The 19,430-nt window shown below is 40.1% G+C and overlaps 1 protein-coding gene across 3 annotated transcripts in view; it reads left to right on the forward strand.

Annotated features, from left to right (window-relative positions):
• LOC117138103 (metal transporter CNNM2) overlaps nt 1-18,962 on the forward strand; it is a 58,291-nt gene extending 39,329 nt beyond the window's left edge. For 2 of the 3 annotated variants that reach the window (XM_033299960.1, XM_033299961.1), the window contains 4 exons: nt 4,537-4,710; nt 4,774-5,419; nt 5,477-5,743; nt 18,121-18,962. In XM_033299960.1, the coding sequence (XP_033155851.1) occupies nt 4,537-4,710; nt 4,774-5,419; nt 5,477-5,743; nt 18,121-18,671 (1,638 nt within the window). In that variant the 3' untranslated portion in view covers nt 18,672-18,962. The remainder of the gene's footprint in view (nt 1-4,536; nt 4,711-4,773; nt 5,420-5,476; nt 5,744-18,120) is intronic. The other variant, XM_033299962.1, reaches the window with a different exon arrangement.
• Nucleotides 18,963-19,430: the final 468 nt, after the last annotated feature.

Consider the following 19,430-nt stretch of genomic DNA (forward strand, 5'->3'; position numbering starts at 1 on the left):
GTTTTAACCAACAATAGTAACTTGCCTTCGCGAAGAGTCGAAATAGAGATTATCTCATTACTAACGGTCTTCAGAACAAGGTTCACTGCAAAGCAAGAAAAATCAGTAATAGACTTTACTGAGTTTTTGGAGGCAATAATTAAGAATCTCGGGTTTTGTTGGTAGGTTTCGGAGAGTTCAGGGAACTCCTCCGGAAACCTAATGTATGGACGTTTGTTCTTGGTTTTGGGGCTGACGCTTAGGCTTGCATAGCGGTGTCCGCAAACTTGGGAGGCCCATGGGTCATAGTAACGACTTCGTTCACTGAGGAGTATGCCACTGGTATGCGTACGCGATTAAGGAAAAGGGCTCGAAGAGAGATAGTCGGTGGCTGTTAGCATATTTAAATTTTTTGTGTAATGTGCAATTTGTCATTGTGGTATTTGGCAGTTTTTCATTGGGGTATTTGGGGCTTAAATATATATATCTGTAGCGTACAAATTGTAGCTATAATTTCGGGTTCACAATGCCACTGCCATTTGCTTCCACACACCGTTTTATTAGTCGTTTTTTATGCTTTTCTTGTATAATTGTGTATTTGTGGTTTCGGACTGAATTCCATTTTTTCCGCTCGAAATTAATATTTCGTATTATTATTTTGTTTATTTTTGTTTAGTAATTTTTTCTAGCACTTGCACTGAAACCTCTAGGCCGGCTGCTTACTTGCATTGTTCTTTTAAGTTTTATTCTTTAATAAAGTCGATGAGGAATTTATGGGTTGACTGAATCAGATCGAGTTTTATTTTCTCAAAATCTTTCAGCTTAGCCTAGTGTACAATTTGTGGCTGCTGAGAAACCTCTGCGTCGGCAAGTCCCGACGGAATCCCTGTCTGTGTGCTCAGATTCTGTGCGGAAGCCTTGTGCAAGACTCTACTGAAACTGTTTACCTTATCCCGGGAATCTTCACAGTTCCCTCATATATGGAAGGAGTCCTTTGTGATTCCTCTTACAGAGGAATCTCTTAATGGTCGGCTATCCCTAAGCTTTTTGAAAATATTATCACTCCTCATTTGCAGCACCTTTGGAGGTCAATTATATCACCATGTCAGCACGGTTTTATAAAACGCAGATCTTCAACCACTAACCTTTTGCATCTAACTTTCTTCGTAATCATCTGCACTGATTTTATTAAAGCATTTATGGCCATTCTCTTCTAGTAAGGGAACTTGAATTGTTGGGTTTCCCTGTTTATCTTCTAAAATTGATTTTAAGTAATCTAAATGGCAGGACGCAACGCAAAGTTCTCTTTCTTGTAATCTCCAACTCACATCCCACACGGGAACCACTTTGGTCCCCATCTTTTATCTATTTATTAACGACCTGACCGGTTCGGTGGCTACAGCGTTAGAGTGGACGTGGCCAAAAGTTGTTTGGCAAATCGATAGAAATTTACAAGACTAATAAAATTATGAAAAAATATTGAAAAATGGTTCAAAAATGTGAGCTTGGCAGTTTTGGGCGGTTTTAGGGCTTTAGAGTGGACGTGGCAAAGGTATTTTTTTGCAAATCGATAGAAATATACAAAACTAATAAAAATGTGAAGACAAATTTTTCAAAAGTGTGAGTGTGTCAATTTTGTTCGGTTTGTGGGCGTTAGAGTGGGCGTGGCAGCATGGGTCAACAAACTTGCGCTGTGTCTTTGTCTCTAGAATCTGTATGCTAAATCTCAACCTTCTGTGATAGTTCCTGAGATCTCCACGTTCATACGGACAGACGGACATGGCTAGATCGACTCGGGTATTGATCCTGATCAAGAATATATATACTTTATATAGGCGGAAGCGTTGTTTGCCTGTTACATACTATTCAACGGATCTAGTATGCCATTTTACTCTACGAGAAACGGGTATAAAAATATGTATATTTATATTCATTTTTAAAATATAACTGAAAAAAATGCTAGTGATTCTGCAGAGACTGTGTAGACAACACAGTGTTCGGCTTGTACCCAAATGAGCACAATTGTTGAAATTGTTGAAATATAAGCAAACGGCAAACTTCGTGTTTTTATTTTCCTTAACATATCCACAAGCTTTTCAATAAATGCTTCTGCCAAGTTTCTATATTGTGGAAAATATAACTTTGCCGTTTTTCTGTGGAAACGGAAGCACTTTGTAATACTTCTTTTCCTTGACACTTCTTGAACCTCCGAGTGGCGTGCATACCCGACATGAGGTTTTTTATATGTTTAGATAAATTTGTAGGAAAAATAAAGTGGTTACGATAGGCATTAATTTGGGCTTCAACATGGGAAATTGAGAGTGAGGAGTTCTGAAGGGCGCTATGGAATTAGATCGGAGGCAGTAACCGCATGTGCGTGAATGTGCGTCGCCCTCTACACTGAACTTGCTGGCCTTTTAAATTAACTCACAGTTGTACTCTTCAAAGCAGGACTTCCAGCGCTTTAATTTGGCTCTAAAGTTTCTGTTCTGTATGCAAACCTTAAGAGTTGATAATCGGTGTAAATTTGATAGATGCTGCGCCGTATAGGTATGATTGGAGATTTTCTAAAGCCCATACTATTGCGAACATTTTTTTTTTATTTGTGGCGTAACGGGAGATGTACGCAATTGGTCGGTCATTGTTGGCTTCGACTAGAAAGCCAAATGATCTGATGACACAGTTTGTAGACTCAGTAGTTCGATGGAAAAAAAATGTTCGGGAGCACCAATACCTCAGGGCGAGATTATTTCATTATTATATTATTTTGATTTGATTGAAATTTGGCTCGAAAATTTGGGAATTGTCGATAGCAAGCGTATTTTGTGCCTCTTTTGCAGTGCCTGTTTAAAGCCTTAAAAAAAAAATTAATTTGCGTTGTGCGTTGTTAAACCACAATTTCTGTCTGCAATATTCAGACAAATTAATGACAGTGAACATTGAAAGTAACTCCATTGGTTACGCAAGAGTTATATTTGTGCGCGAACATAGCCAAATAACGGAAGCTGCAGCTAATTCTTTATTGTTCTTAGCTTCCCGCTTGAAATTAGAGTAGCTCTTTCTGCCGCTTTGTTTTTGTTGCTGTTGCCATGGTTACTGAAAATTCTGGAAAAGGTACCGCTGATGTAAGCACGAAAACATGTTTAAAGTCCATGGCGGCTGCAATATATAATCGAGTGAAACGTTAAGCGGAGTTCCTATCAAGCTCTGCAATAATTTATTTTAAAGAGTCCGTTCTTCATGCGAGGGTGGAGCTGATTTATGAGCTGCAACAGACATTTATAACTGGAAGAACTGGATTTTTACGAAATTGATAGTAATTTAAGTGAGAAGTTTGAGGACAATCTCCTCAACTTTTGCTGACGGTATTTCTTCGTGTGATTCACAAACATTGAAAAGTCACTGCGCTGGAAACCATTCGCTCACTGGAAATATGGGATGGCAACTATGCTATAGCATTGGATTTGTAACAGAACAGATTTGCTAATCGTATTTTGGTATCTCAAGCACGCATTACTGCAATTCTTGGGCTAAGGGCAGTGCAGAGTGGTTCAGTTTAAATTCTTTGTGAGATGTCGTATAAATTTAACGGGTGCCCGGTATGCCAGCAATAGCAACAACAAAAAGGAGTTCAGCAACCACCGCCTCAACAGGCATCCCTGTGTGCTCAGATTCTGTGCGGAAGCCTTGTGCAAGACTCTACTGAAACTGTTTACCTTATCCCGGGAATCTTCACAGTTCCCTCATATATGGAAGGAGTCCTTTGTGATTCCTCTTACAGAGGAATCTCTTAATGGTCGGCTATCGCTAAGCTTTTTGAAAATATTATCACTCCTCATTTGCAGCACCTTTGGAGGTCAATTATATCACCATGTCAACCACGGTTTTATAAAACGCAGATCTTCAACCAATAACCTTTTGCATCTAAAACCAATAAAAACATATCGTTCGAAATCATTACATACAATTCGTCTTTTCAAAGTCGCTGCATAGTGCCAAACCAATGTTATGGCCGTTACGCATCTTGTTATTCTAGTGTCTTTGACAGTACGCTGTTGCGTGGTGTAAAAGGCGACTGTCTTTTAATAAATTAAATGTCTTTTAATAAATCGATTACGGCACGAGCTGAGTGACATGTTGCGCCGTCTTGTTGGAACTCCCACTCCTAAACATCACGCATTAATTCAGGAATGAAAAAGTTAGTAATCATGGTTCTAGAAACATGACGCATTGCAAGTTTACTTCCAAATGTTGCCGCCAATTCCAACGCTCCATCCAACAAACCATCTGAACGCCTACACTATTGAAAAATGTTTTGTTACTCTTTGATTTTCTTATTAGTATTGTTTCTGTCACTCTAACGGTCACAAACCGCTCAAAAGTATCATCATCTTTAAAAATTAAAATTATATTTTTTAATTTTTTTCCCACAATTTCTATCTATATGCCAGATAAATTTGGAAATTTCACGTTCGTATTTTTACTATCTGCCTGACGGGTATCTGATAGTCGGACAACTTTAGTTTATTTACTAAATTTATTTTTTTTTAATTACAGGCAGTGTGTTCAAGACATGGATTGGCAATTGGAGCCAAAACCATTTTAGTAACAAAAACCGTAATGGCTATAACAGCACCATTATCTTATCCAATTTCGCGTATTCTCGATAAATTGTTAGGCGAAGAAATTGGTAATGTTTACAATCGAGAACGTTTAAAAGAACTTGTTCGTGTGAGTAAAAATTTAGTTTTAGTTGTCGATATTTTTTAATTATTTATAATTATTTAAATGTAGGTTACAAACGATGTAAATGATCTTGACAAAAATGAAGTAAACATAATATCCGGAGCTCTAGAATTGCGTAAGAAAACTGTTGCGGACGTTATGACGCATATAAATGATGCCTTTATGCTTTCATTGGATGCCCTACTTGATTTTGAAACTGTGTCAGAAATTATGAATTCTGGTTATTCTCGTATTCCAGTATACGATGGTGATAGAAAAAATATTGTGACTTTACTTTATATTAAAGATTTGGCTTTTGTTGATACTGATGATAACACGCCTTTGAAAACGCTTTGTGAATTTTACCAAAATCCTGTTCATTTCGTATTTGAAGATTATACCTTGGATATTATGTTTAATCAATTTAAAGAAGGAACAATTGGTCACATTGCTTTTGTGCACCGCGTGAATAATGAAGGAGATGGTGATCCTTTTTATGAAACGGTCGGGTTAGTTACTCTGGAAGATGTAATTGAAGAACTGATTCAAGCTGAAATTGTTGACGAAACCGATGTTTTTGTTGACAACCGCACAAAAACGAGAAGAAACAGATACAAAAAAGCTGATTTTTCAGCATTCGCTGAACGTCGTGAAGTGCAAACTGTTCGGATATCCCCTCAATTAACACTGGCTACTTTCCAGTACCTTAGCACTGGTAATGCATATTTTAAATTTATCCTATAATGATTTCACTTAACAACGAATCTTTTAGCTGTCGATGCATTTAAAAAAGATGTTATTTCTGAACTCATTTTACGGAGGTTACTTAATCAAGACGTGTTTCACAACATCAAAACAAAAGGAAAGAGTAAAGATGATCCAAGTCTTTATATTTTCACTCAAGGAAAAGCTGTCGACTTTTTTGTACTTATATTGGAGGGTCGTGTGGAAGTCACAATTGGTAAGGAAGCGCTTATGTTTGAAAGCGGGCCCTTTACTTATTTTGGAACCCAGGCGCTGGTCCCCAATGTAGTTGTCGGTAAGAAAAACATTGTTACTTATAAAAATTGTATTTTTCCTTATATCCAAGTGTCTAATTTTACAATTTTCTGGGGATATCGATAGATATGAGAAAAATAAGAGAAAAACACAAGAGAGAATGCTATAGTCGAGTTTTTCGACTATCAGATACCTGTTATTCAGCTAGTGTGAATGCGAACGCGAAATTTAAAGTTTTCAAATATATCGTTAGACCGGTTCGGCGGGTGTAGGGCGTTAGAGTGAGCGTGGCAAAATTTTTTTTCTGAAATCGATAGAAATTTACAAACCTAATAAAATTATGAAAATACTTTTTTAGGGCATTAGAGGGTGCGTGGCTAGTGGGTCAACAATCTTGCGATGCGTCTTAGTCTCTAGAATCTTCAGGCTTAATCTCAACCTACTGAGATCTCGTTCATACGGACAGACGGACATGGCCAGTTCGACTCGTCTACTGATCCGGATCATGTATATCTTCGGGGAGATCTTCGACACATATTGTTTAATGTCCCCCCACAGGTTTTCAATCGGGTTTAAATCGGAAGATGATGCTGGCCACGGCATTACATCTATTCTATTTTGGGTGAACCTATTCTTAGCCGATTTGCTTCTGCGTTTCGTATCATTATCCTGTTGGAATATCTATTTTAAGGGTGTAGAGATGCTGGGCGAAGAATATATATTCAGAATATAACAGTAAGACATCACTAAGTATATTTGCATATGCGTTTTGGTCTATAATACCATAAATCATATGTTATGGACTCATACCATTGTAAAAAAAACAAGTCCAAACCAGGATTTTAGGTCCACCATGATTGAAAGTCATCAGTGGGTATTTTGGGTGGTACTCCGTGTTTCGAGGTCATCAGATATACTGTAGTGAACCAGTTCCACCAAATATAACTATTTTTGACCCATCAATCCAAAGGATATTACGCCATTTGGAGACTGCCCAGATTAGGTAGGTTTTAGGGAAGCTTAACCTTGCCTTAATATGCCTAGGGCTAAGAAGGGGATCCTTTTGTGGACTCCTCGCACTTAAATTTTGATTCAGTATTCCCAAGTTCAGCTCAGACTTTATGTCCCCAAAGGATGTAAAAGGATAGACTTTGCTGTAACGAACTATGCGACGATCGTCTATACCTGTGGTTTTACGTATGGTACCACGGTTTTCGGGCTTCCATTCATATTTAATGGCATTGGATACCATTTTGGCAGAACATTCAAGGGTTTTTTGAATGTCCTTATATGTTTTTCCTTCCTTTCTAAGCTTAAAAATTAACATTCTTTTCGCCTGGGAGCAGTGGTGTCCTCTACCCACTAAAATAAATTTTTTTTAATTTTTTTTTAAATTATTGCCCTTTAAAATATACGAATTAACTTAACCAAACTCACTTTTTAGAAAATATTGATCATTTCGAGACTTTACGATGGACAAAACCAGAGACTGCTATTCTTATGAACAGCCTAAAAGTGGTGAATTTGTTCAAGAAAGTAAATAAAAACAGGGTAACATGAAAAACTGACGGGATTTTCTTTTTTTCTATATGTGTACATTCCATTTTACAAAAATAAGTGGAAAAAAAAGTGGATTCCAAAAAGGGACATGGAGAAATACATTTGTGTTTCTTAGTTTCCATCGCACTGCTATTTTTTTGAACACAGCTGTATCTATATATCTATATATCCATATATCTATATATATATTTATCTATATATCCGGTCGTGCGACCGGATTTTTCTCTCTGTGTCTCTAAGACACAGTGTTGTTCCGTGTACTCACCAGCAGAAGGCATAGCTCCAAGTGTCCGCCGGCGCCGATCCTCAGAGTCATGGGGCAGGTCAGGGTGACAGAACTTAGCAACAAACTTTATCTTCTGTCTCTTTGCGGCGCACTTTAAATCCGGGGCTCTGGCGACCGAGCTGCAGCGGTATATCTCCCACCGTCGCAACTTTTCCCCTGCTCACCCTACAACGCTGTGAGGAGCATCAACCTAGCAATAAAAAACTCATTCGCTAGATTGAAGGAGATCCAACTGAAGCTGCCGGAGGCGGACAATTCGCATGTCGTACGCACAGCAAGAACCGAGCACCCCCAAACGCCCCTCCAGCTGCGAAGAACCGAGTAAGGGCAAGGATAGTCCCATACCAAAGGATCGGACGGAGCTGTCCGCGAAGAAAGTCCAGCGATCCGACCACCAGAAGGCAGTGGGACCACAGCGCTTACGTACGGCTCCGCCCCACGCCACTATAGCGGGAAGTAAGCCACAAACCAGACTGCAGCAACGACCGCCCGGACCGCGCAGGAAGAGACCGCCGAGGGAGACGTGCTAGTTATCACCCCATCAGCTGCCTTCCCGTACAGCGAAGTGCTGTCGCTAGCCATCGGAGAAAACGTAACGAGGGTAAAGAAGACGGCCAAAGGTGAACTGCTCCTCGAGCTACGTGCCTCTGCCCAAGACTTGACGCAGAAGCTCAAGGTGGACATGGGAGCGGTGCTAGGAGACCTCGCCAGCCTTCGCGCGGTAACACAATCAAAAGTATTTTTGATTCGCGACCTTGACGTGCTCCCCCAGAGCACGTTCTCTTCCTACTGAAGACGAGCTGAGGAGGTCCCTGTAGTGGTAGCAATCAAGAGCGTCCGAAAAACGCAGTATGGAGGGAAGACTGCTGTAATAGCAGTTCCAGCCAATCTGGCGGATCCACTGATAAAGCTTAGGGTAGGATGGTTCAAATGTCTGATCAAGGAACTGGAGCCACGCCAAAGATGCTTCAAATGTCTGGAGGAAGGCCACATAGCGGCCCACTGTAGAAGCACCGTAGACAGAAGCCAGTGATGCTTCAGATGCGGATTCCCGGGACACAAGGCCGCTGAGTGCCCCAACGAGGCTATGTGCTTTCTGTGCGCAAGCAGAGGAAGCTAAGCGACCAACCACCAAGCAGACACCGGGAAGTGCCCATTGGCGGACAAAGAAGCACCAAAGGCACCACAATGAAGCGTTTGATTTACCTAAACCTGAATCACAGTGGAGACGGTGCGTGAACGCAGAGTGGAGCTTGCGCTACTTACCGAGCCCTACCGGTCGGCGGCTAGCCCAGATTGGGCTTTCGACCGCACTAAGAAAGCAGCGATCTGGAGGTGCAGCAGCGAAGCCCAAAAATTAAGCAATGTTTTTTCGGACATCGGGTTTGTTAGGGCAAAGGTGGGCATATGGTGGGTGTACAGCGTAAACCTAGCTCCTAGCTCGACCTTAATCGCATTCAGTCGGGCATTGGATAGACTGGCAGCGGATGCCAGAGGCCCCACCAGGTTCTCATAGTTGGCGAATCCAATGCATGGTCAGAGAGCTGGGGCAGTTCAACCACCAACGCGAGAGGCAGGATGGTGCTTGAGGCATTCGCGACGTTAGACCTAACTCTACTAAACCAAGGAAACCGGCACACATTCAGGCATGCCGGAGTGGGCTCTGTGGTGGACCTTGCCTTCACTAACGGCTCGTCGTTCAGGCTCGCGAGGTGGAGAATCAGCGAGGAATACACTGGCAGTGACCACTTGGCATAAATTTGCGACTTGGGATGCCCTGCCTGGAGCCAGGAGGAAATACAAGACGGACACCCTGGACACGCAGTTATTCCGAAAGTAGATCTTTCCCACGGTGAGCAGGGAAGGAGCTGAGCTGACGGCAGTGGCGCTGATGAGGCAGCTGAAGGAGCAAGATCCATAGCCGACAAAGGGCCCCTGTCTACTGGTGGAACCAGGAGATAGAGACTGGAGAGAGAATGCCTCTCCGCTAGACGTCGCTATAAACGCTCTACAGTCATTGCCGAACGCCAAGCCGAGTATAGAGCCCGCAGGAAAACACTCAAGCTAGCCATACGGGAGAGCCAAGGGAAATCCTTCCTCGACTTACGCGATGTTCCTGACAGCGACCCATGGAGAAGTGCCTACAAAGTTGTGGTCAATAAGTCATATTAATCAGCGTGCAGGTTCAGTCATCAGCGAAGAGATCCCGGTGTTAGCAAAGCTACTGAAGGATGGCAAGGCCCCGGGCCGGACGTCATTCCCAACAGGTCGCTTCGGATAGCTCTCTACCTAGCCAAACGCCTTCAACACAGCGAGGTGGGACCGGATCCTAGAAGCATTAATTGACTTCGGGGTGCCAGCCTATTAGACCGTATTGTTCGCAGCTACTTCTCGGAACGGGTCCTACTCTGCGACTCGTCGGAAGGAGTTTTTAGGAACCAGGTCACCGGTAGAGTCCCGCAAGGTTCGGTTCTTGGCCCGCTTCTGTGGAACGCCATGTATGACGGGATACTTCGCCTACAGCTGGTTGGGAGGAGCTAGATCGTAGAGCATCCCGGCACGGCTGAGGAAACGTGTAATAAAAACATCATGCCTCAGCTCAATGGGGCTAGTGCTGGCGCCGGAGCAGACGAAGGCTTTCCTGATTAGCTGCACGAAGGCAGTGGAGAGTCGAAGTTGGCAGTACCTCGGTGTACCTGGGGGTCATAATAGACAGGAGGCTTCGTTCCGTGAACACCTAGCCTTCACTAGCTCGAAAGCAGCAGTAGTAAATTGGGCGTTATTAACCATAATGTTGAACACCCGAGGCCCAAAACAGGCGAGGAGACGGCTGCTGACGCTATTTGCCGTCCCGTTGTGGACAAACTCTAGACCTATTAGCGCAGGAAAACAAAGTGGTCTCCGCATGGCGAAATAACGTTCCATCTAACGCAGCTGATCAGTGGGTTGCCTTTGCAGCTATCTGAAGCGCTTTGGACATGAGGAGGCGGATGATTGACCATGGTGCGGAAGTGGAGGGAGCGAAACCCCAGAGCACGTTCTCTTCTCGTGCGAAAAATATGCAAGCGAACGGAGATCTCTGGAAACGGAACTTGGCAGCAGACTGAATGCGGGTAATCTAGTCCCATTCATGCTGCAGGGGGGGTGGAATGGCAAGCGGTCAACAGCTTCGCCGCAGCGATAACTACCGAGCTCAGGAGAGCTGAGAGAGCCAGGAGGGTCCACGAGTGAGCAAATCTTGATCGTTCTCGCGAAGCAATGCTTCACGGCCATACCGCGGGAGGTTCTGAGTTCTGGATTTGCCCTCCATATTGTTACATTGTTATTCTCTTTAATTTTGTTTTTAAATGTCTAATAAACGAATTTAAAAAAACATACATCACCACATAGCAACAGCCATACACCAAATTATAGAATGAATCATAAATTCAAGTATTTCATAAGAACCCCAAAATTGGTGACAATAAAAAATCCAGCTTGCCCTAATGTAAACATTAACATCCTCTGTTGAATTCGTTATTCCCACCAAAGGGTCAAAACTGCTAAGCAGACGAAAACAGCCCTAGCCGCATTCGCGTCTTTCTAAAACCGCTTACGCAGCTCAAATTCTCGACTGATCAGTATCCATGCGCGATCCACTCAAGAGAGCGCCCAATTCATATAAATACAAAAGAGAGCCTCTACTATCAACATAAAGAAGTAAATAAGTCTCAGCCAAGGGTTTGCTAAGCGTTTGCTTTGCAACTTACAATCAGATTTAATACTTTCGTTCTACAAATAAGACGTGAATTGTCTCCGCTTTCACACTTGTAATTTTATTTCAATAAAGATTGTTTATTTTCTTAATAAATTACCGTAGATTCTTTATTATATGTATAAGTTAATAGATTTGTGTTTTATGGATGTCGTGGCTATGGCCTACAAATTATATTTAGATTATATTTGAGCTTGTAAGTTTATTGAATAATAATCAATGTCTGCGTGGCGACGACCGACGCGTTCGATGATCCAATTTGCTCTGCCTTTCTTTCTTAAGCTCGCCTTTGATCCCAAGCCAAAAGCTCGACTCTTATCGTGGGAGCTTCAGGGCTTGCATTGGCCTCTCTTTGCTGCTGGTTGAATGTGTTAACTCCTCCCCTTCTAAGACGAAGGCTGTCCACAGACTTCTTGAGAAGGTTTATGTAACATTGCCGGCTACCTCTTATAATGGCTAAAGCGGTGACCGTAGTCAGAGTGTTGCGTACGTAAAATTGAACAGCAGATGTCATCAAGTTGCAAATAGATTTGTGTGGCAATCGTCAATCAGCAGGATCTGGCTTCTGCAATTGGTTATGACCATCAAAAGTAACAGCGTGTCGATGCCTTATTGATTCTTTAGAAATTACAAACATTACAGACTAGTATAATTGGATATAATATAAATATATTAATAAACTATGCACAGCGCTTATTGGTTAAGTTTGTTGTTTTTTTTTTCTTTTTTTGTTATTGAAAAATATTGGTAATATAGGTTTTTCCCAATTTCTGGATTCTAATTCTTTTCTATCTTCTAGGGAAGTAGACTTGCCAAAGATTTAATTAATTAAATGATTGCCAAATCCTAATTTATTTAAATAACAGATACCTAGGACATTAGTTTCAATGTCTGCATCAATCTTTTCCTCCTAGTACCGTGGGATGATTTTATTTCCTAAGCGTTTATTTTGTTTTACCAAGACTGTTTGCCCAACCTGAAAAGTTCTGTCAGACCTTGATTAGTTCATCCTTTTTAACTGTATTGATTTAACCTGATTGATTGAGAGTTCATAGATGGTTCGTTGTCACAATATATTGTTTTTACACATGGATAGAAATTCATTAGCTGCATTATTGCAGGTTCTATATCAGCTATTGTTCGAGAGTCTAACAGTTGCACTATCGCGAATTTGGAGAACTTGTCGATGCTGGTCAGGAAATACTTTCTGTCTGTGGAGAAAATATCTATATGTAAAATCTCGCCAATTAGTGAGGGAATAGGTGTTTTCCCAAGGACTTGTTTTAGAGGATGACGGTCGTATTTGGCTTTTCTACAGACTAAGCAGTCGCTTACAATACTGGCTACTAACTGTGACATTTTGGGAAAAAAATAATTTTGTAAAATCTGTTTTACATTCTCCTGTGCTGCCCTATGTGCTCTGTTATGCTCGATGGTTACTATTTCCCTTTGTTCGTCTTTGTTATAAATGTCGTTGACAATTTTTTTAGTATGTCGGAATGTCGTTCCAGGAAACTCTTCTACAAGCCTGTTTTAAATGAATGCCAATACGGGCAGTTCGCAGTATATTGCTTTCGTTACATCCTGTTTAACCACGTCTCGATTTATTTCTAAATATAACAAACGTACGAGTACAATCTGTTGTGCCTTCTTCTAAGACTATCTGATTTCCAAAACAATTGACTGTCTTGTCGACTGACCGAGCTTTCAACAGCTTGAATGGCTTGTCTGGATAGTGCATCAGCAACGAAGTTTTCCTTCCCTGGCTTATAGAAAATGTTAGCGTTATGTTCGTCTATAAACGCCTTCCACCTTTTAATTTTTGAGTTTGGGTTATTGTCTGAAACGGCAAACAGCGGCTGGTGATCAGTATAAATGTTCAGATGGACGCCATACAGATAGTTCCTTAAACTCTTTAAGGCCCATACAAGAGCTAGGAGTTCGCGTTCGTTTGTTGCGAAACTAAGCTCTCTATCCTTTAAAGTCTTAGATATCATTGTAATAGGTTTGTCGCCTTGAGATAAAACCGCTCCCAGACCCAGTGCCGAGGCGTCCGTTGTCAAGTCGAAGGGCTTTTTACAGTCTGGATAAAGCAGCATTACGTTTTCGGATGTAAGGACATTCTTAAGTTTTTCAAAGGCAGAACGTTACTTAGTGTCGAGGGTAACTTGAATCTTTTTAGAGCGACTGGCTGAAACTTTGCCATTTTCGCCTTTAAGAATGTCACTCAATGGTCTGGCTATAGATGCAAAGTCCTTTATAAAACTGCGATAATAACTCGCTAGTCCCAAAAAAGATCTCACGTTAAAAAAATTTGTGGGTTCTTCATAGTTTTTAATAGCCTCTACCTTGTTAGGATTGGTTACAATACCCCCGCTGGATACTATGAATCCTAAATATTCGACGCTTTCTTTAAAAAATTCCCTAGACACTCTCATGTTAGCTTCGAACAATCTATCCAGTACTCACCGAATATGATCTACATGATCCTCTAGTCGTTCTGAAAAAATAATTACGTCATCCACGTAAACGTAGCATGACTTTCCTATTTTATCCCTAAGTACATCGTCTATGGCACGTTGAAATATACTGGGTGCATTTTTTAGGCCAAAGGGAAGTCTGCAAAACTCATACTTGCCGTTTGCAATTGAAAAGGCTGTTTTCTCTCTATCCTTTTCGGCGAGGAGGATTTGATGGAATCCTGATTTAAGGTCTAAAGTGCTGAAAAACCTGGCTTTCCCCAAATTTGACAATATATTTTTGGTATCGGATATTTGTCGTCCACGGTCTTTAAGTTAAGCTTTCGAAAATCTATAACCATTCTTTTATGTCTACACCCCTGATCATCTGTGCCTTTTTTATCGACTACCCAAAGCGGAATATTATATGGTGACCGTGAGGGTCGGATTATGCCGTCTTTTAACAATGCTTTCGTCTCCTTATTCACAAAATCTGCCACACCCATGGGGTAAGGGTAAAGTCTCGTGTTGATCATCTTGGGTACGTAGGGTGCATCAATATTTGTATTGTAAGGCAGTGCTTTTTCAGGCTCTGCGAAGACACCCACTCTGTCTGCTAGCATAGTGTAAAATTGATCAGCAATTGGCTTAGGTACGTTGATGTCCTTAATATCGGAGAAATTAACGCTGTTACACCTTACGAATTTAATTGGTTTAACTGTATTACCAGTTGTTAAAATTTTATTTTTTAGGTCCAATATTGCATTTGTCTGTGTCAGTGCGTCAAGACCTATTATGGCGTCGAAGCTTGAGAGGTCTGGAAGATTGAAAAATGGAACGTCTTTACCGAATATCTTAACTAGGCATTTAAGTTTTATTGTGTTGTAACCGTGAAGCGATTTTACTTTAAATTCTTTTTGTACCGGCATTATATATTTTAGTTCTGTAAGAGGCTGTATCTAGTTTTTCGACGACCCGGTGTCAATCAAGAGTTTTATGGTTCTCCCTGCAATTTTCCTTTCAATGAATGGTAGCAGGGACTTTAGTCTAAAAAATGAACACTATCATGAAATGCAAGATCGTCCTCACATTCCTCCACAGCCACTTCTGCTTCCTGTTCGTAATTTTCTGTATCAGCTAAATCTTCTTCGTAAGCTAGATGGTTAATTCTTTGTTGCTTTGGTGCTGTTAGCCTGCCAGTTCCACTATAGGGTATTTTTTGTTGCATCATAGCTAGCTTGTCCCTGCCCTTGCCGTGTGTTTTGTTGCTGAGCCGGCCAAGTGTTTTGATGTAAGGGGACGATTTCCTGATGCAAGGAAGGTGACTGCCTGGGTTTGTATTGACCCGTTCTCATTGATACGTCACGATACTGATCATGCGCTAAGTGTCGTGTCTGACTTGCCTGATTGCCAGAGTTGGGCACTGGCTGCCGTTTACTAAAATGAGGGTTTTTGCCCTGTTGATGAACGTTCGTATGCCAATCCTTATCAGTCAGTCAGCCTTCTGGCCTTCTCCTAAGCTTCTAGAATAGTTCAGTGCAAATTGGTAGCGTTCGTGGTTTGATTCGACTTCCTGTGCTAGAGCGAGAGCTGTTGGTAAGTCTTTAGGTCCGTTGGCAAATAGAATATCGCTCCAAGACTTTTTGTTCCCGTTATGAATACACGTAACGCGTCTGACCTGTAGTTTTCGTTAAGTGACATCGCTAAAGTGGTATCGCATGTCATTATTGTCTTGTTTGTAAGGAGAGTAAGTTTTTTTTTCAACTTCGTCGTAAAACTTAGTCATTGTCATGTGGCCCTGTCCCAACGCCGATAACTCCTGCTCTACTGGCCTTTTATAGGCGTATGTAAAATCGAGACGATTTATCATTGCCTTGAAATTCAACGGAGTGTTAAACGACGCCAGCACAGTGTTTGTCGAGTTTTTTATTTTGTTTCGCATTATGCCAAGTGCTTGATAGTATGTTGAACTGCCCTCGTAATTCTCGAAAACTTTAAAAGCGACATGGGCCGCTTTTTTCCACGACACATAGGTTTAACTTTTTCCGTCGAAATCTGGCAAAGACTTTACTATGTCTAATGATTCAGTACATCTTACACCTGGTATAATTTCAGCATCTTTATAAGTTTCCACTTCTGGAGTGTTCACTGGAATTTTTTCTATACGCGCACTTATTTCTTGCAGCTGTTTATCAAATATTTCTTTTTGACTAGCAATCGCACCAGCAACGGCACTCCCACTATTGCTTTCAATTGATCTGCCGATAAGTTCATTTCGCAAGCTTTATTCTTCTTTGACCACCAATTTTCTTCTCTCCCACTTCCCACACTATGTTTTTGTAAATGCTTTCGCCGCCTATTAAAACTTGACTCTAAGTCGCCTAAAACTTCGTCACTTTTATTCATCTGTTTGTCATTAATAACCTTCAGTAACCTTCGTTAATGTAAAGGTCGTTATGAAAGTTAGAGATTTTATTAAGTAATCAATATGCGTTGTACTTACAGAAGTTAAGTTAATCCTTTTTTTTCTAATTAATATTATTTAGTGTATTGATGTTGATTGTTGATGTTGAAAGAAAATCCGCAGTTGAAGTCGGTTGAACGGAGTTTTGTTGTCTCGGGAAATGTAGGTGCGTAAATAGTATGTTGGGCGCCAGTTAATAGATTTGTGTTTTATGGATGTCGTGGCTATGGCCTACGAATTATATTTAGATTGTATTTGAGCTTGTAAGTTTATTGAATAATAATCAACGTCTGCGTGGCGACGACCGACGCGTTCGATGATCCAATTTGCTCTGCCCTTCTTTCTTAAGCTCGCCTTTGATCCCAAGCCAAAAGGTCGACTCTTATCGTGAGAGCTTCAGGGCTTGCATTGGCCTCTCTTTGCTGCTGGTTGAATGTGTTTACTTATATGTAAAATATATGCTAATAATGTTTTGCACAAGACAGTTTTGGGTTTTCACAGCGCTAAATGCACGAACAATTTAACTTCCGGCTGCGCACTAATGTATGCGTTTGCATACATATTTATGTATGTTCTTGTGTTTGTTACCGAATGCGCGCAAGCGACAGCGATGCTTTTTGTTTAAACGATTTTAAACAATAACAAAACCGAAGTGCATACTCCGATAAAAACTGATATCAAGTCGGGGTCACCAAATGTTTATGGGGAAGACTAATATGCCATTATAATTAATAAGAACGCAAAAATGGGTAATATTAATATATGTGTGTGCTCTATTTTATTCGGAGATGCAGACAGAGAGACTCGAAGAGCGCTGCATGTTCAGTGGTACACCTATGCGCGCATGCCTAGCCGCTGGTGATCTGCTTCAAACAATATGTTTTATCGGCATGTGGGCGTTGAAGTGGGTAGGTGATAGATGATAGGTGATTTTCAAATCGATAGAAATTTACAAGACTAATAAAATTTTGAAAAAATATCGAAAAATGGTTCAGAAATGTAGGCGTGTTAGTTTTAGGCGGTTGTAGGGCGTTAGAAAGGGCGTAGCAAAAAGTTTTTTTGGAAATCGATAGAAATTTTGCAAGACTAATAAAAATATAAAATAATATAAAAATATTTTTCATAAGTGTGGGCGTGGCAGTTTTGGGCGGTTTGTGGGCTTTTAAGTGGGCGTGACATCATGGGTCAACATACTTTCGTGCCTCTATGTGTCTGGAAGCTGCATGCTTAATCTGATTCTAGCTTTTATATTTCCTGAGATCGAGGCGTTCATACGAATAGACGGACATGGCCTGTTCGACTCAGCTATTGATCTTGAATAAGAATATATATGCTTTATATAGTCGATAATGCTTCCTTCTACCTGTTATATACATTTCAACGAATCCAGTATACCTTTTACTCTACGAGTAACGGGTATTATAATATTAAAAATATTCCGTAATATAGATATTTTTACGGGAAATCCGAAATTCATGTTTTGTCGTTTGTTTTTAAAAGTGTCACGTTCTAGGAAGAATTACAGGCTACGAATAGGCTGAATCAAAATACGACCTGCATTCATTTAGCCAATTCTGTTTTGCGCGAAAGTATCATTACTGACTGAGCGAATCAAACGACTTGAACTTTAAGGTCTGCCTGGCGCCCTTAAAAAATCTACAGTTTTTAAACAAATATTTGGTCAAGCTTATTAATGCTTAGTAAAATATAATTTAAAATTCCCGTAAGCCGATTGCATGCTAAAGCATTCGTATTTTGTGTTAATAAACCCAACGCTCTCGTACTTTGATTAGCAAAGTAACGGGAAGAGTCGTGGAACTCGACTTTAGCGATGTCTTATTTTATTAATAACAAATTAGAGGCCAATTCTTATTAATCTTTAACTTCTTTTCAGACTCTCCCACACAAATGGGTTCTTTGCAGTCCTTAAATATGGACTCAAAAATACGACAATCCTTTGTACCTGATTACTCAGTTCGTGCTATATCGGATGTGATTTATATTACAATTAAAAGGGTTCTGTACCTTACTGCAAAAAAAGCTACATTGTTGGAAAAAAGTCGAAAATCTGGAACATTTTCCAGTGAAACATTTGATGACGAAGTGGAACGTCTATTACACTCTATAACAGAAAACGAAAAGCCTTCTTGCTTTACGTCAAATCAAAGTACTAGACGTCTATCTATACCTAACCGAAGTATAAATTCCTCGCCAACAAATATGAATAGGTCTCCCGATTTGGTATATAACAGTGTCGACGAAGCCATTCAAGACGACACAAAATTAAAAAAAATAAAGCTTGCGGACAATGTGTCAACAAGTATAAGTTTAGTTGCTGCTGAATTAGAGGACCTTCCTAGTGGAGAACAAGATACGACAGCTGCTTCCATGCCTCTTTTGCCAAAGCTAGATGATAAATTCGAAAGCAGGCAAAGTAAGCTCTAAACACAAAATGCAGGCTACATTTACATCCGTGCACTTAATAAAATAATAAAACATAATTTGATGTATAAAAAAGCTATAACCAATTAATTACGTTCAACAAATATTTGCACACTTACCATTTATTATAATATACCATAGGTTTCCTCATATTAATTTTTTCCTAAACATCTTAAAACGTGTAGAAAAATGTACCTATAATGTTTGGAGACAATGCGTTAACATGCTATCGTTTAAAGAAAATTGATGGCTACGAATAGCTTTTCCAAAACTGTGTATGAATTTATATATATATATATATATATATATACGTACTTATAAATATATATATATATACGTATATATATATATATATATACGTATATATATATATATATATATATATATATATACGTATATATATATATATATATACGTATATATATATATATATATGTATACGTATACGTATATATAAATATATAATTTATTGCCTTATATTCATAAATACATGTACCTTTAAAGTTGCCTCGTAAACAACGTACTTAAATTATTTCTTTTCTTTAGTTAATCTTCCTTAGAACAGGTTTTGGAAGGGCTAAAATCGATGTTAAAGAAATAAGTTGCCTGTTTAACTATATTCATTATTAAACTTAAATGTGTTTGTGAACGCAGCCAATCTGGTGTATTTTATTTTCATGTCGAGAATTAAATAAATAAAATAAAAAACTACTCTTCAGTTGTATAATTTATTGATTAGTTGAACCATCGCGCAAAAATACG

Source organism: Drosophila mauritiana, chromosome 2R, assembly GCF_004382145.1.
Source record: "Drosophila mauritiana strain mau12 chromosome 2R, ASM438214v1, whole genome shotgun sequence".
NCBI classification, from domain to species: Eukaryota; Metazoa; Arthropoda; class Insecta; order Diptera; family Drosophilidae; genus Drosophila; species Drosophila mauritiana.